Genomic DNA, 24194 nt, shown 5'->3' on the forward strand with positions numbered 1-24194 from the left:
ACTCGGGACTGAGTTGTGCAATAAAGGTGGAGAGATCAAGATCGACAAGCCTCTGAAGGACCTTTTGACACATCTTAGCTTAGCATGTTAGCATGCTAAAAATTAAATATTGTATCACCACCACTAGTAGCACCCAAGAATAGTTGTAAAACCATATAAATAACAGTTAAAACTAAAAGGTAGAGGATCAGCAAAGTCACTGATGTTCATCCTCTGGGAACAATCAACATTTCATCTAAATCTGTCCTTAATTGCTAAATATTTCAGTGTGGACCCAAGTGGTGGACCAATCCAACATCCCTGCAGCCGTTAAAAGTCAGATTTAACTGACAAAGAGCTCTTCTAAATCGCACAGTCTCACAGCTTTCAGGGTTCACGCTGTCACTCTCTGACCCGGGGCCAGTGTGGAGGTGCAGAGCCATTCAGCAGGAACTGACTGAGTCACTAAGCTTTCATCATTGAGAGGCTTGTAAACAGTCTCCATGGAAATTGAATAAAATGACGAGAAATATAGGGATCCTCCTGTAGACACTGTTCATCAGTCCAGTCTGAAAACCCAATAAACTGGACTTTCCCACCCAAGATCAAAACAACAAAGTTACTTAGCAACAAACATAAAACATTTGTAAAGGAAGCTTGCTGGGGTAATAACTAATTGTGTTGTTTATTCTTGTCTTTTTCAACATGTAAGCCTTCAAGAAGCTGGGCTGGAGGCCAAGGGTTTTGTTATCTAACGGATTGCCTCAGTGTTTTGGTTGAGCTGCACTTTAATGTGTCCTAACAGCAGCTCGGCGGCACAGTGTACTCCCCAGGGGAGTCTGAGCTTACCCGCTGTTCAGAACCTCAGGGCTCCATTAAGGTGACATACAGCTTGTCTTTGCCTGCAAGACTCTTTGAAATCAGAGTGATGGAGCCCACGGGGACCCCAATTATAAACTACAATGCAAGTACACTGACGCAGACATATATGCACATATTCAAATCAGTGCTAACATGTTAACAGTGCCTCACTATTTATTGACCTTCAACACACCTTTGTCCACTTGTGATGAATAAGCAATTTGAAAAATGGACCCATTCAAAAACTGTTCTCATGAGCTCAGAGCCGAGGATAAAGAATTTATTTGTTCCCCACAACGCATGAAAAGCTGTATTTCCTGGAAGAAACCACCATGCTGTGACAGGCAGCTCACTACAGCTGCAGTGAAAAGCTGAGAAATGGTGCCATCTATAGGTAGCTTACTATACTTCATCTTAAAGTGGGGAGTCATGGAAAGTTTTTCTCATTTCATACATCTGAATCATCATATTTTGAATAGAATAATGGAACAAATGGAAGGGATTTTCTTTTTCTTTTCTTACTTTGTCCTAAATCCTGCGCTGAAAACGTACAACCTCCACACAGCCTTGAGACTTTTTTTTGGTTTCTGGCTAAACACAAACACTAACTAGATTAAGTAATGCATGTCACCGACACTGCTCTACTTTGCTCAACTGATAAGCAGTAGAAGCATGAACACAAACACACCTTAAAAAGCAGGAAGCAGCTGCAGTTATGGACAGCTGTTCCTGTGAATACCTCATGAGTGAAAGGTGCTGTATAAAGCTAATGAATTACAATGCAGAGTCTTAATATGTTTTCATAGGAGACATTATTGTTGACTGTACATAAATAAGCAATGCTCTTATATCGGCTTAAAGCTACATGACAATGTGTGAGTGATATGATGAGAATCCAAACAATAGTTAGCAGTGCTAACGTGGCTAATAGATCATTGCAATGAACTCAAATGAAGCCACTGTGCCAGATTTATACCAGATATGTTGGGGAAAAAAACAAAAAACTACTTGTGCTTGCTATACAGTGTTTAATTGCCAAAACCAAAAGCAGTTATTTATCCATTTATAACAGCAGGTTGAGGCTGGGAGATTCGTGACATCATCATTCTGAAATCATCTATTGCGTTATTTTGGTCTAATGAGGGTGAAACTGACATGCAAACAGTTTAGTAACAGCTTTATTTTCTGGCGCACATACTGCGCAGGAGAGGTATGATGTTATGCGGGAAATAAATTTACCATTTTAAACAGACACAAAGTGTAGAAGTATGTCAGGGTAGTAGGTGTAAGTATACACGTTATAGAGGAATGTCATTGGTTGTTATTAGTGAGGTTGCCAAATGCAATTAAATACATAATAAAAGCTGCAGGCAGGTCAACAAATCATAACTGCTTGTGTGCATCAAATCCATCATAAAAGTGCTATTATACTTCAAAATAAGAGTTCAAAATTAAAAATAAAATACTTTCTGGATTTAATAAGTGCATGCACACTTCTTTTAACCAATAGGTTTCAAGTGTGAGTCAGTACATTGCATGGACTCGTTCTGCTTTCCTTCTCATCAAAATAAAATTAAGTGGTGCTCATTGTAAGCGCTGTTTTGAACTTTGTTGGGGCCAAACTATTTTAAAAGAGCTACATGACCAGCTAGTCTAAATTCCAGGGGCTTCAAATAATGCCAAAAGTAAATTCATGCATGTGCAAAACAGAGATATTCTGTTGTGTATATATGTAACACACAATTTTGTCAAACTCATTCTGCAAACAGATTAACATGATACTAAAGCTTTTTTTTTCTCAGATTGGGTATATTTCACTAAAACAAACTTAAAGCAGCCAACAGAAACAACTTTCTCTGAATATGCCTCTGTAAAATCAGAACCAGCTCTATTTCATTCAAAATATATATTCTGTACAATGTACTGTAAATAAAATAATTCCTACAAACATATGGAAGCATATGTTTTTTCTTCTCACCTCTCACAGTTTTTTAAAAAGTTTTTTCCTTTGCAGATTCACCACAGCTCCTGCTAAAGCATCCATCTTAAAAATCTCACTCAGTCCCCTGCAGCTGCAACCACAAACTGACCCTACTAACCCTTTAACAGTCAATATTTATACTGGACAGCAACTCCTCCAAGGCCTCCAGCTTCTGATTGGCCTCCTCGATCGCACTGTAAGTCTGCACATTGCTGGCGATGTGGAAGCGGATGTCGTCCACCAGGGGGACGGAGTCGGTCTCGTGTCGCTCCTCCAGCGACGCAGCATCATCTTTGATGATCTCGGCGAACTCGGCCTGCTCCACCAGCTGTGACATACAGGTACGACAGGTGCACAGGTACATTTATGCAGAGAATTTGCCTGACCAGAAAATCAAGAGCTGAGTAAAGTGAGAGCTGTTAAATTGTGAATACTCTTTTCTTATTGGACAAAACACCAGGATCCCAGTTTACCAATGATCAGTGCTATTTTAGGCATATACTGTTGATGACTGTGTGTGATATGTAGCATTTGAAATTTAATTTAATTTATCTTAGCGACCTTGTGTGGAATGAAGCCCAATTTCAGTGCGATTTTACTCTGTTCTGTATAGTTAAAACTGCCTGTTAACATCTGTTAATGGCCATAAAGTTAAAAAACAACAACAAAAATCCTAAGAGGACGGTATTGATTGTGACTAATTACAATACTGTAAATGTGCAAGAAGTGCAGTATAGGAAGTGTTAGAAAAAAATTACAGCACTAATATTTCTTCAAAATCTGGTGATATAGATAATATGTAGATACATAGTATAGTTCTTTTACTATATATATATATTTTTAGGGGAAAGTCTAAGATCACTTTAGACTGAACCTAACTCTGTTAAGTCTGCCTGGAATGATCACACTCCTTCATCCCATGGACATTATAAAAACATAATCTCAAACCTCCAGTCTGTAATTGTTTTTCATTTTTGAATTGACCTTTTGCACTTGCGTCCCATCCAAACTATACACGGTTTATTTCTAATTGTGCATTAGATGTGTTTTGATTTGAATACTGCTGTGATCTCGATGACATTGCAAATGAGGGCAAACCTCAATGTCCTTTTCGAGAATAAATAAAGGTTTAAATGAACGAATGAATGAATCTGTGTCAATGATGCTACCCAGGCACCAGTAACTGTATGTATGCAGTAAAAATAAGAAGGACTTCTGATATTTTTGTGAGTCAGTAGCTGAATATTCCAGCCACTTGCCTCTTATCCACACAAGGTAAAGCCCATTCTAGTATCAACACAGACAGACACCCACCCGCTCAATGATCTTGGCCATGAACTCTGTGCAGTGATCCTCCAGCCGGGAGAGACGGAAAAGCTTGGCCGTCTTCCACATGCACAAGACGTTGTCTTCGCATATCGTCTTAGCGAGTGTCTTCCCACACAGACGCTTCAGCCCCGGCAGCAGATACATGTCAGCCACGCACAGCACGTCAAACACGTTCTCTGTTGTTAGCTAGAGAACGATAACAATGTCAGGTGTCAGACAATAATTCTGTGCATTCAAGAAGCATACCTTTGTTGCAAAAGAAGCTGATACGCATTGTTCGTTTTCCACTACATCACCAACAGAGCAGCTTTACTACAGTTTTTTTCCAAGACATTTTAATCCCACATAATACCTCTTTCACAATTGTACCAGTTTAAGTCATTTTTCATGCTCATAATAACTAATTCTACTTCAAATGGGTGAATTTCTTTTGGTTCTGATTTTCATATCACATTTTTGTCAGAATGTGCCTGCAGTATATAACAGAAATTTCTTATAATTCCTTATTATTTAAAAGCTTGTTACCAATGGCTTCCCTACCTCTCTCCGGCTCTCTCTGCTGTCTGTCTTATGTTCAGTTATTCCTTTCCTAATAACGACACATGTCATGAAAGTTGTTTAATTGCCGTGTAAGAAATGAGGCTGAGTGTATTGAAAGTGCTCCTACACTTCCCAATAAATCCTAATCTCCTGCTGGGAAACCAGAGCTGCTGTGTAAACTACAGCCTGAGCACTGTGCTGGGAACTTGGGAAGTGGTGGCAACACCATCACTCAGTCAGTCATGATTGTAGAGCTGGCTCTGCTGGTGAAATCCAGCCAAAGACAACAAATTTAGCAGAGGTCTGGAACAACAGTGGTAGTAACTTTCCTTTTGAAGACCTGCATTAAAATGTAAAACCCTAAGCAACAGCAAAAACCTCTACAACCAGGAAACAATGCAGCAGCTAAATTTTGTGGTTAAAAGCTCATCTTGGGAGTTGGTAACTTTATCTCTATCTGTTATCAGTGCTGAGTATCTAGTGGATTTTTAAAAGTTAAAAGCTCTGGTGAACCATCTTTGTAAGACCCCTGGCTACGTGCCTGATTTTCTCACTCAAGTGACAAGTTCAAGTTCAACTCCAAAAAATAATCACTTCAAACTTCAGACAGAAACTGTGCACCCACCTCCGTGACGTTTGTGTAGATGTAATACATGACGTCGATGAAGATTTCATGGGAGATGTTGTGTAAAGTTATCACCGGGGTGCTGGGCTGGGACTGCAGCTGCTCCCCCTCACTGAAGTGGTCCTCCAGTAAGGCTTTAAAGTAATCACTACGCCCACAGAAAAACACCTTCAGACAAACACACACACACACAAAAAGAAATCTAAATAATGTGAATTGTTTCATTTAAAGGATTTGGCAGGGTGTAAGGGTTTGCAATGTAGCTGAGGAAAATATGAGTGAATTTTACAGTTTGTACCTTGTGACATAAGAAATCGTAACCATCAACTCTGAAGCAGATGTCAGGATAAGTAGGGAAGCGGTCGACACGGTTAAAGGGAAGTTCTCCAAACCCAACCTGGGCAGAATCAACCACAAAAGTCTCATGAACACTGTTACAAGTACAGTTGAAGCTGAAGACGAGAGTAAAATAACTGCAGCTTGTCCTCACTCTGAGCTCGGTGGGCAGCGCACAATCTGCTAACTGAGCCATCTCCTCCTGGAGCTGACAGGTATGAGGCTCCAGGCTCAGCACTTTCACACAGATTCCTGGCTTGTTGGACACTGAAAGTATGAAGAACAGAATGAAAGAAAGACATACAGCATCATCATTCATCACTCACACACTGACTGTCATAATTCCTATGTGTTTAGGTATTTTGAGGATATTTGAAAAATCTCTGTGTTACAGAAACAAACTGCCAGTCTAAACTTACATCACAAGTACTGACTTACCAAATTCATATAGCTGTTTGCATTTATTCTCCAGCTCCTCCATGAACTCTGACATCTTGCACTGTTTAGCGAGTCGTCTGCAGTCCTCCACAAGGCTTATATCTATATCCATTCGTCCTGTAACATCAAAGAAAAAAGAAAAGAGGAAAAGACATAAACTTGCCTGCATTTTCTTTTCTTTTTAATTTCCATTACTATTTCTGTTTTCACAAAATGCTTCACCCTACTTCTACTGTCAAAGATGAAGAGTTTTTAGTTTTCAGACTAAGGTGTCCGTCCAGCGGACAATGGTAAAAACTGGGGACCGACACAACAAGTTGCAGCTACTAGTCTTTTAGTAAACATGCATTAGTGAGTTTCTAATTCAGTGGACACTGGTTGAGTTTAGTGCTCTAAAAGACACAAACCTGTATAGAAAAATCGCAGGATGGCTCCAAAGGCTGCAGGGTTGATCTGAAATCAAAACAGCTTTCATTCATATAGATACCAATATAATATGTATTATATTGTATGACAGAATGGCAATGTAATACCAAAGCAGGCAGATATTTAGATATTAATCTACCAAAGGGTGCTTGAGGGTTATCAAGTTCTTTCCTTTCCATTTGCTCTCAAACATTTCAGTGAAGTACTCTGAGCGTGCACTGAGAACACAGCGATGGGCCAGAAATGTTTGTCCATGAACCAGGAACTTGACGTCGTTGTGCTGACCCTGTTCCAGTAACCTAGAGCAAAAACATACAAACATTTGGATTAGATTAACAAACTGTGTGAAGATTATCAAGTCGATCAATGAACAGACTATAATGGTGGTATACTGTGCTTAATCTCATTTTCCTGTTTTATTCAAACAGATGATTTGACTGCTCTATAGCCACGCTGGATAATTTACATGAATAACTATGAGGCTTTTGACCCTTACATGTGCAGAAAGTAGTTGAAATCATCCCGCTGCATGGCGCGGACACTAACACACTTATAATCTTTAAGTAGGCGTCTAACAGTGTCATTTAGGGAGCCGTACATGCACCTCTCGCCATCAAACGTGTTGGCTTCACATTTGGCACCTGAAAGCAAAGTGAAGAAAAAAAGAATAGTGGTGCTACAGTACATTTCAGTGACGCTGTGATGCCCAGAAACAAAGTCACAGTTACACATGTAGGAGTTCATTATGTTTGTGTTACCACTAGCCAACAGGTACTGGACGAGCTCCTCGTGACCACAGAGACAGGCGTAGTACCTGAAGAACAAGAGGGATCACATTTAAAGTTGTTGGGATAATGACAGCTTGTCAGGCAAAAACCTCTGAGTGCTCAGCTAAATTGTACTTACAAAGGGGTGCTGTCCCATTTGTCTCTTACATTGAGATCCACATCTCTTTGTTCAACAAGGTATCTGAGTGAAAAGAACAGAGGGAGTGGTTAAAGCGGTGCTTAGAGTCTACATAATTGCAGGCTCCGCTCATAATAACCTGAAGAATTTACTAAATTGAATTGGATGAAATTGAATAAATAAAACCGAGTTAAAAAAAATTCCGAATTCAAGTTATTGAGTTATTACTGAGTGATTTACCCAGAGACCCCTTCTATAATTAAAACTGTATGCATATGGCTATGGGTGGACACTGATATCATGGAGTCAGGACGATTTGGATCATTTGGATTATCTACACCTACTTCTAGGCAGCGCATCACTTAGTTCCTAGTGTCTGGAAATGGGCCCATGTTGTCCCTTTTGCTAGAGGTGGAGATGGCACCAATCAATCTCAATAACAAATGTCCAAATTCAACCCTGCGCCCCACTTCTGTCACTCATTAGTTGAATAAGAACCTGTAGAGCCTGTAAGTTTATCGCAGCTGTCACACTAATATTGCATGACTTGATCACCAGCTCAAACAGGAGGCAACACATTGCACCTCTGTGTTCATAGTAATGTGAATGCATTTGAAACAGCAGATTTGCATCTACTTTTGTAAAATTGTTCATTTCTGGTTTAGACAGGGATGCTGGGAGACTTTGTGAGGGTGGGCGGAGCCTATTTCTGTATTGCTGTGCACAGTGTGTTTGTATCTACACATTCAGAAGAAATTATTGTATTATAGCCTATACATAATTCTGCAGCTATATATTCTGCAGAGACTGATAGGTAGATAGCTTAGCTGTTAGCTGATGTTATTTAAATCAGCTTTGGGAGTGTCTGCCCCAGGGCAGAGGAAGTGAAGTGTCTCCTGTCAGTCAAAGTCTCCTCTGGGCAGAAAAAGACTCCACATACCATCTCCTTGGGATCCGACAGTGACAGCTAAGTTAGCGCCTCAGTTTCACTGGACTGACCCACAAACATTACGAGATGGGTCACCGAGGCTAATGTTAGCAGCGGTGTTTACCTCTTTGCAAAAACGATGCCATTAGCTTATAAGTGTCCCGGAGCAGGACAGATAAATTAATGACGACTACCGCTTTTTCTGAGCAAATGGAGAAGCTAACAAGGCTAACAACAACAACAGCAGCAGCAGCAGCAGCTGTGTGAAGTAAATTAAATTAAACTTTAGTTAGACAGGGGGGGCAAATACAACCGAACCAAAACATGGTCAGTGCAGCAGCAGGCAGCGTCAGTCGGTTACCTGACTCTACAAATGTCGCCCTTTCTGCAACTACTAAACAAATCGTACACATCCATGATCTCCTCGGTGTTGTTGTCGGTCCTCTGTGATGCATTGAGGCGGCCTGTCTGCTGGACAGGGGGCTGGGGACTTGGTGAGTTGCTTCAGGGGGTTTGCTGTGTCGTTGCGGAGAAAGTTGGCTGCCTGTCACAGTTTTCTTGCTGCTCGGATGTTGTTTACAATCTGCTCGGCTCGGCTGCTCCTCGGTGTTTTGGTTGAGAAGGACCATCGGTCACGTGACCAGCGCGTGGACTTCGCTTGCTGTACAGAATATCGGAGAACTGAAGACGCTCAGCAAAACGATCAGTGTTTATAATTCTGCTGCCACAAGAACTTAGTTACACCTTCTACTAAACAAATCGTACACATCCACGATCTCCTAACCCTTTCTGACGATAAAAGTCCTGTTTATTGGCACTTCTTCCCGCAGGCACGACGTATTTGGAATAAGAGAGAATTCGCCTACAGGGCTGATAAATTCCGGAGCTCAAATCAAGTACCTGAATGCAGCATACGTCAGCCGTTTTTCTTCTTTGTTTATGTTGTTGTGTTTCTCTTTGTAGGTTTTTCAAAGTCGTTTTTAAAGGTTTAAATACAAAAATGTTACAGCCCAAACACCTGCCCTCATTTTCATAAACTCAGATATTTTATTTAACATCAATAACACGTTTAATAAAATATGAATAGTAGGCTACATGGTTGGTTCAGCAACACAGAATATTTTCAAGACAATGGAAATTTTAATCCTTGCTATCTACAGGGCAAAACATAAAAGTTGTCTGAGGTGGTCAATGGTGCAATGATGCAGTGCTCATTATCAAGATGGCCATAAGTCAAGGTGGATAACAAGCCTACACCCTTTTGAACTATGTGCCGGAATATCATGTTAAGTGGATCATCGTCATATTTGGGTCAGATCATGTCAAAACCATCATAGCCTGACAGATCACTGGATAAACTGTGGTAATTGCTGCAAGATCAGAGAGACAGTTTACTAAAAATAGCCTATAAGTTTATGAAGGTGGGTAATAGCCTACTAATACTTTTTCATTCCTGACAGTATTTTACTCTGATTCCCCTTACTGCACTTCAGAATAACATCTGTATCCATCTCCAATGACAAATGCTATTTCAGGCAGATCTCACCAGGATTAGCTACATGTTTGTGTGCATCAAAATCACATTCAATAATTCCTGCACTTCTTTAGCTTCTTATTTTGATCATGTTGTTCACAAAACTACTACTGAAATATCACTTTCCTCTTTGTCCTAAGTTTACTCAAAGTTTCATTTATAGCATAACATCAATAACAAAAATAATAACTACAAAACACATCATAAACAGATTTTTTTTAATGAAAAAAAAAAATGCTAGAATCTTAACAAATGCAAAACAACAACAACAACAACAACAACAACAAAACCACTACCATGTATAAAAACCAACCACAGAGACTCAAAATGACAAACAAACAAACAAACAAACAGTTGTCACTCTTCCAGTTCCAGTTTGGAAAGTTTGTGTTTCAGCAAGGAGATCTGAAGTTGGAGTTTTTCTCGCACCAGTAGGAGGTTTTCCTTCTGCAGTTGCAGCACATCCGTTTGTAAACTCTCTGGGGTAGAAAATACAGACAAAAACATGAACAATTAATAGTAATTCAACAGAGCCAGTGTATACTACCATTAGGGACAGTGCAATTTTTTTTTACATTCTGTGTCATAATAATTTTGTGATTGAAAAGATGTAGAATTTCAGATTCTGGTCTGGCCTCAGGCTGGACTAAATATGTAATGTGACTGTGGTTTTGTTTTGCAGAAGATAGCAAGATTTTTCAAGTAAAGGATTCTCGCCCAATGTACATTTGGGTCCTCAGCCCAAGTCTAGCCCGTCAGCTTCCACATCTGGGCTGATTCCAGCTGTTATCCTCCAATGTTTGCTGACAGCCATTAATATTTCCTGTGTGAATTGGTCCAGATGTGGAAGTGGCACCTGACTGTCATTTTGTATGGCCAGATGTGGACTGAGGAACACAAATATATGGTCCAAGTATTTGCCAGAATAATTTTGCTACCTGGAATAAACTTCAGAATAGAAAAAGATTATCTATTTTTAGATAATAATCAACGTACAGAGTGTACACACAATCTTATCACAAATAACAAAAGTGGAGAATTCCACCTTTAAAGCGTGTGCTTTTTTATCTGTAAACTGATTTACAAGAAACACTCCCAAATTCCAGACATTCCTTCTCAGTATTTGTCCCCATGCCTCTCACAGAGGCAACACTGCACTGTAGCTGTCATAACAGCCCCACATCAAAGACTTGTACGTCCACTCTGTCAGTGACAGCACAGAGTAAATTACAGCTTTCCTTGTTACTGTACCTGTGAGAGTTGTGTGAACAGGTGTTTGCTGGAGAGCTGCATTGTTGCATCTCGGGTTGTTCTTCAACATCCAGTGAGGAGTAGCACCAAGTAATTCTACCTCGACAGGGTAGTGATCGCTCACTCTCAGGGCCTATGGGAGGACGCACATATACTCAATGAGCAAGGTCATCACAAAACTGGGCTGTGAAAATGCTACAAAGGTGTATGAATAAAGCACATTTACAGCTCTCAGGTTACTAACTTACCATTTCTTCTGTCATCTCAAACTCTTTGTGGAAATTAAATGGCTTGGCGGAGTTTGGCACAATAGCTGCCAGCATGTCTTCTCCATACACAACAATCCTGTTGAAGAAATATCCCATTCATGCCAATAATCAATATGTACTGTATTATTGATCATATGTTAAATATACTTTTTCTTTCCTGTAAGAAATAATCCCACTGAAACTCTCTATCTCAAAAAAGAAGGTATCATAATGTACATACCTGTCGTAGGTGTGGTCGTTTGATGTATTTGCAGTGGTGTCCACATTGTCACCAATCAGCCAGTGGAAATTTTTGTTGCTGCGAATTCGGATCTGCTTCATTTCCTTATTTGTGACATAGGAACCATCTGCATTGAAGTCCCCCAGGATCATTATGTTCTGGAGGAAATGAAAAACATATCTTGTAGTTTAGATCCATGAATGGTCGATCCACTATATGAAAGTAGGACATAGAAGTATGTGTGGTAATAAATCTAGTTGTAGTGTGTGACATTTTTTCAGTAATTCACTACTTTGAGGTGAAGTTAAAATACTGCAGCACGATGATGAAGCTCACATCCGTTTTCCATTTGTGTCTGACCATAAGGAAGACATCGTACAGCTCATCCAGCTCTTTCTCTGAGTCCAGCGGTCTGGTGTGAACTGGGATCAGCACGATATCCTTCAGCACTGCAACGGAAAGAGTGTAGTAAAACTACGTGTCTCCAATTACGTGCTGAATCATGACGTAACTCAAACATGTGCAGATTCAGACATTAGATGTTGACTCACTGGACTTGATAAACCTGCCTTCTGTTTCTGTTCATATGTCTAACGACATCAGACTTAGAAAAACAAACAGACCCATAAAGAGATGTGACTCAGACATACATACCTCAGACACCACTAACTGTTCAAATCAACAAACACCCTGACATTGATATAGTAGCTTTCCTGACACGCCTTTAAAAGGTGTATCAGGAAGTTCAGTGCTGACACTGACCTGTGTTGCGCGGTTTGAAGTGGAGAATGTATGGCTCCCTTGCAAAAGCGTCTATGTCGTTCACCTGGTTGTCTTCATATTGATAGGAGTCAATCAAGCTGACCACATCATCCCTGCAAGAGGGACAACACATCTGTCTTTTGTTCACTGGTTACTTTAAGAAAAATAGTGAATGATTTGATCTCACCTGTAGAGAAACAGAAATTGCTCCTTGTATCTGTTCCGTCCCAGACGAGTGCTGATCTGCAGAGCATAGTGATGGGTTGTGTTGACCCTGAGACATGTAGGATAGTATAAAAAGTAATACAATGAACATACATGCACACACAAACACGGTGGCTTCGTTCAGAAATGAAAAATGTAAACTCACCTGTTCAGTTCATTCAATAACAGTTTGACAGAATCTCCACTCACATCCACCACCTCCAGAATCAATATGACGTCGTATCGAGACACAATCTAAAACAAAAGGACCCAATGGAAAGTTAAAGTGATTTTGAGAGGAAAGAAAAGCTCTCAGGCTATTGAGTGATACAGACCAAATGGCCAATCAGGCTTTTTTTTCCATGTTCAAAGCCGTCGCAGCATTATCAGGCACAGAGAAATGTATCTAGGTGTCATTCACACACAAACTACTCCTCAGTCTCTTTTTGCCTGTGTACCAGAATTAAATCCTCAATTGTAATGATTATATCTTATTAGCTTAAATCGTATTATAAGTTTTAGATTTTCTACTGTTAAAATGCAATGCTCCCACCACCTGATAAAATCACCCTGTCGCAACAATGCCAGTGAAATGTGATTTACCTTCACCAGAACTGACAGGACATCTGGATCTGAGACTTTTGCCAGTCCAAACCTCCGCACATTGAATGAAGCGATCTTCATGCCTGGCAGGAAAAGAAGCAGATAGAATGAAAATTGTGTAAAATACATTTTTAACACAATTTATGATTGCTACACGACACAGACTTTACCTACCTCCTATCATGTGTTGATGTTGTGTGCAGGGCACAGCTTCAGCGGCACACAGTCACAACCGTCTATGGTCACAACGCACCTTCAGAATAAAACTACACTTGACACTTGTACGAGAAACGTATTTGTATCTATTTGTTATTCTAAGGCACAACGCTGATTGGCCAACATGACTGAGAATGGAGCTGAAGTGTGGGAAAAAAAAGAAAGATTGAGAGGTCAGACCAGTTTTATTGTTTACAAGCAACTCTCTCTAACAATGTTTCACGAGACTGGACTTAACAGAACGGAACTATTTATAGTCTAATTATCATCGTGTCATCATCAGTAGCAAGTCATCAGTCCAGTCTATAGACTGACTCAGTCTATATATTTTTTTCCAATTCTTTACAGTGCTGGAAAAGATTGAAAGCAGGAATTTTACATTGTTCTCAGGTGCTCACAGATATCTGTGATAAATAATAAGACTCTACCACAGCCATTAGGAACATTGTTATATACTGCTGCCCATAAAGTTGGACTGATTTTGTTTTTAGACACATTCTTCTTTTTATTTCTATTATAAAGGTTAATTGTGGTTTAATTTTCACATTGATGTATTTGGAATTGATTTATCAATAAAGTTTTGAGAAGATACACACTTCATCTGTTTAGCCGCATGCGTTCATTCCATCGCTGGATGTCTAGGTGGTGCCTAACAAACAATGTGGCTTATACATACAACTGGACCTCCTTCTGGGGAAAGCCTGGTCTGATTAGGAGAGATGGCGTCCATCCTTCTTTGGATGATGCATATAGAAACATACTACATTCTGTCAGCCATCCCAACGCCTGACAAGCACCCATGAGTTCAGACCAGTTTAACACGCCCCTGTGCAGGTTCCCTCATGTTGTCACCCACCCAGCCCTGCTTTTGTCCTATAGAAACTGTGTCTGCCTCGAGGCTGTAAACGCCTAAACACAAATCTGGAAGAGTCATCCATAGCAACTTAGTTATTAAAATCAAAACCACTGCTCCAGCAAACCAACCCAATTACTGTAAACTATCAAATGTGGTTTTCTAAATATTCGATCTCTCCCATCCAAGTCTCTCCAATGATTTAATTACAAATCACCAAATTGAAATATTAACACTCACTGAAACCTGGTTGCAGCAAGATGAATATGTTAGTTTAAATGAATCTACCCTTCCTAGTTACATTAACTACCATGTGCCTCGTAACACTGGCAGAGGAGGAGTAGCTGCAATTTATCAGTCAAATCTGCTTTTTAACCCTCAACCTAATAGTTTATATAAATCCTTTGAAAGCCATACTGTCAGCTTCTCTCACCCAGACTGGAAAGCAGACAAACCACTACTTGCTGTGGTGTATCGTCCTCTTGCACCTTATTCTGAGTTCTTAGAAGAATTCCCTGACTTTCTGTCAAATTTAGCAATGAATTCAGACAAAGTCATTATAGTGGGTGACATTTTATAGCTATGCTGCCATAGGCTTAGACTCCTCCTAAACCGACCTGCCCTTCCTGCTCACCCTGAGGTTTCTCCTATTTTTCCCTGTTAAAAGGGTTTTCTTGGGAGTTTTTCCTCAGTCAATGTGAGGGTCTAAGGGCAGAGGATGTTGTTATAATGCCATGTAAAGCCCTTTGAGACAAACTGTTTGTAAAAAAAATAAATAAATAAATAAAATTGCCTTGCATTGTCTTATATATCAATGATAAATCTCATGGTCACAATAATTTCATGAGAAGAGGTTGAATAAAATTATTCCAACAACATTTGTAAATTCTTGTTTTTTTGTTTTTACCTCCTTGTGCCACAGGTGAGATTCCTGGAACAGCAGAACAAAATGCTGGATACCAAATGGAAGCTGCTTCAGGAACAAACCACCGCCCCCTCCAACATCGAGCCCATGCTGAAGGCCTACATCTCATGGTCACAATAATTTCATGAGAAGAGGTTGAATAAAATTATTCCAACAACATTTGTAAATTCTTGTTTTTTTGTTTTTGTTTCTTTTTTATCCTACGCAACATTTGTGGGATCAGTTTTTCGTGGGGGACTTGTGATAATCCTGCTTTTGTGTGAGTGTTTCACATGAAACTCACACTGTACTTATGTGACCTATTGCATGTGTGTGTGTGGGTGAATGTCTTAATCTTCTTCCTTCATACCACAGTCAGCACTACTCTACACTACATCGCATCTCACCTAGACGTAGACCATACACTGACACCATCATTTGTGACTCCTCCCATGCTCTAATGCATTTGTAAAGATTTGGGGTCTTGGTGGCCTCTGGTAGATAATTTCACGTATTGTTCAAAAGTAACATTCCTGAACGCAATGGGCCTGGATTCCAGCGGAACAAGGAACAAAGCAACCTTCGCTGTGGGGGTAGGTGGGAGAACAGGTGGCATGTGTCGGACTGGTTTACCCACATTGGGGAGCTACATAACTTCACTATCATGCCACACCCAGTTCCTCTTATAAAGAGACACCCGAAGGATAAGAGATGCACATAAAGGCTCAACCGCTACCAGACCACTACTCCATCCTCTCCAACTCCAGAGATCTTCACTCAGCAACCAACATGAGTCTAAGGTCCAAGCGCACCAGCCACTCATCGCTGCGTACTTCTCCAGGGAACTTTAGCAGCTATTCTGTGGGATCCCGCTCACTCCCCAGAATCAGCACTGCCACAGGGATTTCACAAATCACACCTGTGACCATCAACAAGAGCCTGCTCACCCCTCTGAAGATAGACATTGATCCCACTGTCCAAGCTGTCCGCACCAATGAGAAGGAGCAGATCAAGAAACTCAACAACCGCTTTGTCTCATTCATTGATAAGGTAAGAAGAAATTTCCCTTACCTTCTGCTGACGAATGTTGAGTCTTATATTTACCTCATGTTCAAACATGTTCTGTATTAAAAGGTGCTGGGATCTGTTACATTTTGTTGGTTCTTCCTCCTTGTGCCACAGGTGAGATTCCTGGAACAGCAGAACAAAATGCTGGATACCAAATGGAAGCTGCTTCAGGAACAAACCGCCGCCCCCTCCAACATCGAGCCCATGCTGAAGGCCTACATCGGCAATCTGCAAAGACAGCTGGAAAGCATCAGCAATGACAAACACAGACTTGAGATGGAGAACGGTGTCATGCACACACACGTTGAAGACTACAAGTCAAAGTAAGACTTTCTGTTTGTGCATGACTGAAGCACTTGCTAAGTCTGTAAAACTGGGTTTGAGAAGTGAGACGTTATTGATTAGATCTGTAGTTGTAATCTGGTATTTGTGGTTTGTTTCAGGTATGAGCAAGAAATCAACAAGAGGAATGATGCGGAGAATGATTTTGTCATGCTCAAAAAGGTACAGTATGCAGACTATGATAGATATTTGTTTTCTGAGTGTGCGTAACACTGAGGAATGGTGTTTTCAAAGTGTTTTTTTTACTGACTGCTTGCAGGATGTGGATTCAGGTTATGTGTCCAAGGTGAACCTGGATGAAAGCGTTACTTCTCTCACTGATGAACTCAACTTCCTCAAGGCCCTGTATGACACGGTACACAACCATTCACTGCCAATTTTCAGTTAAATTTAAAAACCAGGGGAATATGTCATATTCTGGATTATGTCTTTTAACTTCTGTTGTATCCATTGATTTATAAAAGGAGCTGCGTGAGCTGCAGGACAGTGTGAAGGACACCTCTGTGGTGGTGCAGATGGACAACTCTCGTGCCCTCAACATGGATAAGGTTGTGGCTGAGGTTAAGGCTCAGTATGAAGAGATTGCAGCTCGCAGCCGGGAGGAAGCTGAAAGCTGCCACAAGAACAAGGTGAACAACTAAAATACATGGCCCCTAATGTAGAATAGTACTTTACAGGCTCAAGTAAAAGAATTAGTGATAAACCAAAACTGTAGAAAAGAAAAAAGGGTTGGCAGTTGATCAAGGGTTGGCGGTTGATCAGTTTCATTTCAACCTATAGGCTCCTCCATGATACTGTATTTTTGACAGGAGCCACTCCCGTCAAACATGATAATTGCTGAACTGACATCTTTGTTCCTCTGTTGGATCACTATGCCAGTTTGACCAGATGACTGCTGAGGCTGACCAGTATGGAAACGAGCTGCGTACCAGCAAGGCCGAAATATCAGAGCTCAACCGAATGATCAGCCGGCTGCAGAACGAGATCCACGGTGTAAAGGGACAGGTGAGTTACAGATTTACAGAGCAGTTCATAATGATTACAGTCTGTATGTGTGATAAGTGCTCCAGGAAACACAGTCAAATTCAAATCAATAAAGATTGAGGAGTAAATACGAATCCAACAAATGATCAACAACACAAAAGTGGCACTTTTAAAGCTAAGGGTTAGGGTTAATACTGTTCAAATCAGAGACACCTGAGGAAGTTTTATCCTCTTCACAAGTGGTTTTACAGATATCAAAATGTTGAATGTCGTAGTAATAATTGGTTGTGGAAGGAAACAAGGAACACAGCCAAACAATCAATCAGACAGTTTTGTTCTGATGTGGTTCGCGTGTCAGGCTGGTATTTTTTTAGACAGTAAATCCTGATAATTATGACACAGGCTGGTTGACTGGCATTGTTTTCACCTGTTAGCACCACCATGAAGGATGGTGAAAAGGTCACAGTGGAATAATCTATAGGCCTACAATAATTTCCAGTCATGACTAAAAGGTGTTATCTCGTTGAATGCAAATACTGTTTTTATTTACAGTCTATGATTCATCCTGGTTTTTCTTTTGCAGCTTGTCAATCTCGAGGGCCAGGTGGCTGAAGCAGAGGAGCGCGGGGAGGGGGCCGTGCAGGATGCCAGGCTTCGAATCAAGGACCTGGAGGTGGCTATGCAGAGGGCCAAACAGGACATGGCTCGCCAGCTGAGAGAGTACCAGGAGCTCATGAATGTCAAACTGGCCCTGGACATTGAGATCTCCACCTACAGGAAACTGCTGGAGGGAGAGGAGGAGAGGTGAGTGGTGTGGGTTGACCTCAGCCGAGTCAAGTTTTCTTCGACGGTTAATCACCTAAAGTGGGTGTGTTCAGCTCTCGATTATCTGCGCTGCCTAATTATCTCAAATTGATGAAGTAGAAAATTCTCTCCCTTGTTTTGCTTGTCTGACGAGTTTGAGTGGGCTCAACGCTGCCTCCTGTGTTTAGATGCCGGAAACATGGTCAAATTCAAACGACAGTAGCCTATTCAAAAATAATTCTGTCATTGAATAGCACTACTCTACTGTCCTGCACAGCTTCTTAATCTGTTGTCGATGGTTTGCAAAATTCACTTTGCTGCTACATGAGTGTTTACATTGTTTGTTTTTCCTGCTTTCTCATTAACAGACTTGGACAGGACTCTATTCTCAGCATCCAAACAGTGCCCACCAAAAGCAAGTACTGCATATAAAGTAAATTTGACACAATGACGGTAGTATCTTTGAGATTTGAACGTCATCTTGTCCTGTTTGTATGAGTTTAACATTTTCACTGTCGTCTCTCCAACAGCTTCCTCGGTTAAACACACCCAGCGACGAAGGTCAGGTCCACTTCTCATCAAGACTGTGGAGACCCACAATACATATACAACAGAAAATTGAACTATCTAAACTGTCACACTGTTGACATTTAACATGTTCCTTACATTCATCTCCTGATCTATAATAAGCCTACTGCACCATGAGCCAAATGTGTGTGTTCATTGTTTGTTCTCTTTATCTTTGTACACAAAATGACATTATTCACTATTTTCTGTATTTTATAAAAAAGACACATTAACCTACATGATCATGTATGCAATTGTCTTGAAAAAATAAATAGATGTTGACCCCAGTATATTTTGTTATTCTCTCTCTTTCCCCATAAAACCATGCTGCAAAGTTTACAACTACTGATGTGAAACTGGAAAAAAAAGAAAAAAAGAAAAAGAAAAAAGGAACATTGGTTGCCCCAGTTTACTTTACAACCTGCATTGGAAGTGAGGAAACATTTAATCTGCAATTTAAAACAACAAAAACTGAAATTGTATTTTTGATGCTTCATATCATACAATTCTGGAAAATAAAGTACATCACTGCCACCTAGTGTTCACTGAGAGAAACTACAGCTCACGCTCACTTTACCCAGAAGCACATGTCAGACATTAGACTGATCTCTAGCTACTGTATCAGTGTCTGCAAGGGAAGCTCTCTAAGTATAATTTGGGTGTTAAAGTTTGTAAAAACATATGGACTTCTGATTATGACCATGATGACAGTAAAGTAAAGCAACCTCTCCACACATCCCCACCTGTGGAGGTCACAATGTCTGGCAAGTTTAATGCTTATGATTTTTATTTTTTTTAAACCACGACCCTTGATTAGCCTACATGAATCTAGTTTGTACGAAGTCACGCAGTTGTGGCATGTGTCGGGATTTTGCAACCATATCAGGCTATCTGCCCAGTTTTCTCTTTCTTTTTTTTTACAATGTTAACGACGAAAAAAAAAAGTATCTAGAAGGAGAAAAAAAACGAATAAAACGATACGGATCCAGCTGCATTGACAGACCGGACTTAAATATTGTAGCCTACAGTGCGCGTTGCTGTGCCTGTAAGGCAGATCCCCGGGCTTAAAACCCCGCCCTCAAACATCACTTCCTGTCTTGAGCCACTCGCGGTTTAACAGTGGAAAAAAGTTGTTGTATGTAATTCCTCAGTAGGCGTAACCTCACTCATTAAAACACATCTCTCTAAGCCTGTGCTCATTGTCATTGTCGTTTTTTCCCAGCAGTCTGTCTCAGGTAACTGTCATTTCCTTTTCAGTACTTTAAACAATTACCATGTGCGTTTTTGTGAATGTGAGTAGGCAGCTGTCAAAGTAGGGAGTGCCGTTTATTACACTGTAATCTGTTTGCACTCATGATGAATAGTCCTTGCATGCTCTCATGTTGAGTCACTTCTTCATAACTGCAAATTATAGCCTGTTTTATGTTGTGTTGCATTCACATTCTCAGCAGCGACACAATGGACAGAGACGCGGCGCTCACACAGATCCTGAAGCCAAAGGACATGGTGTCAACACTGAGTGGTGGAGAGCTGCCTGTCAATGTGATGAACAACAGTAGGTACATCTCCCCGCTGACTCCTGAGGCTCAGCAGCAGACAGAGGGAAATGTAGACGACAACCTGTCCTCCCTCGATCATGCCATCCACACTGCTCTGTCCGGTGGGATCAGGACTCTGATACTGACGGGTCCAGAGGGTTCAGGTAAAACCTGTGCACTGGAGAAGCTAGTTGTGGATTGGGCCAAAGGTGAGCAGATCCAAAACTTCTCTTACGTCTTCTATATCCGGCTGAGGGATATCATTTCCCTCGAAGGCGTGCAGTCTCTGGTGACATTAATGCAACGTCATCCCAGCCGCATCCTTCCTGAGTCCACGCCCTTGATTTTACAGAAGCCTGAGGATGTGCTGTTTGTGTTTGATGACGTGGATCAATACAAACTTAACCTCGACCCCTCGACCCACACTCTCTGCTCTGACCCCGGCCAGGTGGTCTCGGTGGCCTGTTTGATCGCCAGTCTGCTTCACGGGTCGCTGCTGAAAGGAGCTGCCTTTGTGGCGGCGACCAGGCCGACTGGAAGTCTGGCATTTTTGAGCGGCACCCGGGTGGAGGTGTTGGGCTTTCTGAAGCCCCAAAGAGAGGCTTACTTCAACAGGTTCTTCACCGATCCAGCCGTTGCCAATAAAGCAGTGATGCACATGGAAAAGACTCTGGGTTTTTATGATTTCTGCACCTCTCCTAGATTTTGTTGGACAGTTTGTTCCATTTATAAGATCCTGATGGATGATGGAGCAAAACTTCCTGAAACATTATCTCAGCTGTGTGTAGACGTCCTGGTCCACCTGATTCAGGGGCTCTCAGGCCTGAGCGAGGCCTGCAGAAGAAAACTAGTGCTGGCCCTCGGCAGGATGGCCTCTCATTGCTCCCTTGACCAGCATTCAACCTGCACCAAAGAGGAACTCGATTCCTTTGGTTTGCAACAGTTTCTTGGATCACTCGGTGTTTTCTTGCAAGTAGACGGGGACCTTGATTCGGACACGTGTGTCTTCTCTTTCCCCTCCCAGCTAATGCGGGATTTCATCTTGGCCGTGTCTTTCTTTTTGGACACAACATCAACATCTGAGCGAGCAGAGAAGATACTGAAAGATCACAAAGGTCGTGCCAAGTTTCTCGATCTCTTCTTGTCCGGCCTCTCAGAGCCAACTCAGCACAGACCCCTGGAAACCTTGCTTGGGCGGTTCAACCCAGATCAGATTGTGGATTTCAAAAGCTGGTTCAAAAGCAGCTCACAGGAAACACTGAAGGGATATTGCAAAGACATGCACCACCGCTGCTTCCATCTGCTTCATCAAGCTCAGAATAAGAATTTGGTGAACGAGATCATCATCCCGTCGGCACGAAGGGGCCTCAGCTATGGCGACCTGAGTCTCCAGGACTGTGTAGCTCTGAACTACGTCATCACATGTCTCGGTGAGATGGACCTGTTGAATCTGTACTTAACAAATAACTTGACAGAGGAGCAAGCACAAGTCCTGGCTCCAGCTATGAGCTTATCACACAAGATAAAGTAAGTCGTTGGAAATGTTCACATATTGAGATACCACTTAGTTCATGGGTTTAGCGGGCCATCGCATGTTGAATCTGGCACTTGTGTTTCACAGCTTGTCAAGCAGCTACTTTAATGTAGGGGCCGTCAATCATCTGGCGTCAGCTGTCAGCAGAGGACTCACCGAGGAGCTGGATCTCGCGTATACCCGTCTCGGAGAGGAAAAGTTCAAAATTCTCTGTGCTGGACTCAAAGACTGCAAACTCAACAATTTAAGGTCAGACTTACACAAGTTTATACATAAATATTTGCCTCTGTTAAAAGTAAAAGATTTTCAAAACCACAAGTCAACAATCATCAATCAACACATTCAGGATGTTTTGTTTTTGTATTTATCTAGTCTTCGGGTATGCCTACTGACAGAGGCCAGCTGTGAAGATCTGGTGGTTGTGCTGACCTCAGGCGCTCCTCAGCTGCATGTGTGTGATGTCAGTTGCAATGAGTTTGGTGATCAGGGCTTGATGAAACTGTCCAAAGGACTCCATAGTCCTAAATGTGAACTAGAGCAGCTAAAGTATGTACATTTTCAAAAGCATACTCTTTTATTAAATATTGTATTCAACCAGTGCTGTTTATTTATGCCTAAGATACAGTATGTACTTGAAGATTTGAGAAATAACTTTATATTGTTTTTTTTAAAGCCTACAAGGCTGTGACTTGACCGCAGCATCCATGGAGGCTTTATCCACAGCTTTGTGCTCTGGCAGCTCGGAGCTGAGAGAAGTGGACCTGTCACAAAACACAATTGGTGACACTGGACTGGAGGCTTTGTGCAAGGCCCTGCAACACCCACTTTGTAAACTGCAAAGCCTCAAGTAAGTCTGTGTTTCAACATGATAAATGTACAGTCAGTGCTTTTCCGTTGATGTTGTGACTCACAAATGTTACAAAGAAAAAAGGAAAAAAATGTTGAAAATCCTTTTAGTCACTGGCAAAAAAAAAAGAAACTACACTATTGTGTAACTGGAGTGTACATTAGCCAGAGTTACAGAGTCTTCACATTTTCTTGTTTCAGATATCCAAGACTATTTCTGCATACTGTGTGATTGTATCTTTTGTTTTGTTTTTTCATCCAGACTGTTTGATAGTCAGTTGACGGATGCTTGTTGCCCTCATTTGATGGAGTCCTTGATGTCAGAGCACTGCGTCCTGTCACAGCTGGATCTGTCAGTGAATGAGTTGGGCCAGGAGGGGGCTCTGCTGCTCTGCAGAGCCCTCAGTCAACCCGGATGTCCACTGGAAAACCTCGGGTAGAGTCATTTGTATAAACACTCATTTGAATTTTAAGAAATATATAGTGAAATTCTTGTAACAGCATTATTGAAATCTGCCCCACCCTACAGGCTGAAGCGATGTGAGTTGACCCAGCCCGTCTTCCAGGAGTTGGCCTCAGTGCTGATAAGTGGGACTTCTAGACTGAAGTCTCTGATTGTAGGTATAAATCGAGTGGGAGACCAAGGGGTTAAACATCTCTGGGACGCTGTTGCACATGCAAGCTGTCAGTTGGAGGAACTGGAGTGAGTTAACAAACACTCTATTTATATACATCCTTTTTCATTACCACATTGCAATTGTGTGCCACATGCAAATACATGTGCTTCCTCCTCTGTCACAGTGTTGAAATGATGGCACTAACAGACGCCTGTGTTGGGGACTTGTGTGCTGCTGTTAAAGCCAGTAAAACTCTGAAGAAGCTCGATCTGAGCAACAACTCTCTGACTGATGTTTCCATCCCAGCCCTTGTCCAAGTCATGAAGGACAGCCCCAACATGCAGGAGATGAGGTAAGCATAAAGTCTAAACTACTGTGAGCCAGTATGTTTTACATTAATTTTCTAAAGACTGGAAAGCATTTTTCATCTAACCGCTGCTTTTGTGTCTAATTCTTTCAGCCTGAGGTACAACGACCTCAGTGAGGACACTTTCGACTTGTTGGAGGAGTGTGATAGAATAAGATACTGAAGAAGACGGATTAGTCCATCTTTTTCATGGACTACTTCAAAATGATATATTGTATTCAGTGCTGCCATTCACACATGATAGAAAAAAACAATATGTTTAGGTTGGACCAAAAAGCCCTTCTCTTATAGAGCCAACTTTTGTATCTTTTAACATAATAAAAGGCCCTTCAACACATTTTTCCACTAGATTTGATGCAGTC

General features: G+C 41.3%; 4 protein-coding genes across 6 annotated transcripts; 2 read left to right on the top strand and 2 right to left on the bottom strand.

Annotated features, from left to right (window-relative positions):
• Positions 1-2000: 2000 nt before the first annotated feature.
• On the bottom strand, positions 2001-8940 carry abtb1 (ankyrin repeat and BTB (POZ) domain containing 1). Its single transcript, XM_083974959.1, has 12 exons — positions 8711-8940; positions 7422-7484; positions 7274-7329; positions 7012-7156; positions 6655-6814; positions 6497-6542; positions 6090-6206; positions 5806-5918; positions 5614-5712; positions 5316-5483; positions 4136-4336; positions 2001-3149 (listed from the first exon to the last, which is right to left on the bottom strand). Exons 1-12 carry the CDS (start codon positions 8764-8766, stop codon positions 2943-2945), a joined length of 1431 nt encoding a protein of 476 aa, XP_083831085.1. The 5' UTR covers positions 8767-8940; the 3' UTR covers positions 2001-2942.
• A 1300-nt stretch (positions 8941-10240) lies between these two features.
• LOC310988116 (deoxyribonuclease-1-like) lies at positions 10241-13273 on the bottom strand (the record flags this gene model as incomplete). The annotated part of the gene is made up of 9 exons (XM_083974630.1): positions 10241-10362; positions 11135-11267; positions 11383-11479; positions 11624-11781; positions 11960-12072; positions 12386-12498; positions 12573-12659; positions 12756-12844; positions 13193-13273. The coding sequence occupies 9 exons, from the start codon at positions 13271-13273 to the stop codon at positions 10241-10243; spliced, it is 993 nt and encodes a 330-aa protein (XP_083830756.1).
• Positions 13274-15876: 2603 nt separating this feature from the next.
• Positions 15877-18795, top strand: LOC310988117 (keratin, type II cytoskeletal 8-like; the record flags this gene model as incomplete). Its single annotated transcript, XM_083974631.1, has 8 exons — positions 15877-16215; positions 16348-16556; positions 16677-16737; positions 16835-16930; positions 17040-17204; positions 17455-17580; positions 18143-18363; positions 18732-18795. 8 exons carry the CDS (start codon positions 15877-15879, stop codon positions 18793-18795), a joined length of 1281 nt encoding a protein of 426 aa, XP_083830757.1.
• Positions 18796-20051: 1256 nt separating this feature from the next.
• Positions 20052-24117, top strand: LOC310989092 (NACHT, LRR and PYD domains-containing protein 3). 3 transcript variants are annotated; one of them, XM_083975989.1, is made up of 9 exons: positions 20086-20165; positions 20379-21995; positions 22090-22251; positions 22375-22548; positions 22676-22849; positions 23111-23284; positions 23378-23551; positions 23650-23817; positions 23926-24117. In XM_083975989.1, the coding sequence occupies exons 2-9, from the start codon at positions 20389-20391 to the stop codon at positions 23993-23995; spliced, it is 2703 nt and encodes a 900-aa protein (XP_083832115.1). In that variant the 5' UTR covers positions 20086-20165; positions 20379-20388; the 3' UTR covers positions 23996-24117. The 3 variants fall into 3 exon arrangements, with proteins under 3 accessions (XP_083832114.1, XP_083832115.1, XP_083832113.1); XM_083975988.1 differs by having other exon boundaries at positions 20052-20171; positions 20382-21995; positions 22090-22548; XM_083975987.1 differs by having other exon boundaries at positions 22090-22548.
• The last annotated feature ends 77 nt before the right edge of the window (positions 24118-24194 follow it).

This window comes from Trachurus trachurus, assembly GCF_905171665.1.
Source record: "Trachurus trachurus genome assembly, chromosome: 7".
Taxonomy (NCBI): Eukaryota; Metazoa; Chordata; class Actinopteri; order Carangiformes; family Carangidae; genus Trachurus; species Trachurus trachurus.

Bases quoted from the DNA above. Each gene is read 5' to 3' on its own strand.
- abtb1 (XM_083974959.1), bottom strand. From the start codon at position 8,766: ATGGATGTGTACGATTTGTTTAGTAGTTGCAGAAAGGGCGACATTTGT. The intron at 6,543-6,654 runs GTAGATTAATAT...TTTTGATTTCAG, and splicing joins TAACCCTCAAGCACCCTTTG to ATCAACCCTGCAGCCTTTGG. The intron at 6,207-6,496 runs GTTTGTGTCTTT...TTGATGTTACAG, and splicing joins CCTGCGATTTTTCTATACAG to GACGAATGGATATAGATATA.
- LOC310989092 (XM_083975988.1), top strand. From the start codon at position 20,389: ATGGACAGAGACGCGGCGCTCACACAGATCCTGAAGCCAAAGGACATG. The intron at 23,285-23,377 runs GTAGAGTCATTT...CCCACCCTACAG, and splicing joins TGTCCACTGGAAAACCTCGG to GCTGAAGCGATGTGAGTTGA. The intron at 23,818-23,925 runs GTAAGCATAAAG...TAATTCTTTCAG, and splicing joins CCCAACATGCAGGAGATGAG to CCTGAGGTACAACGACCTCA.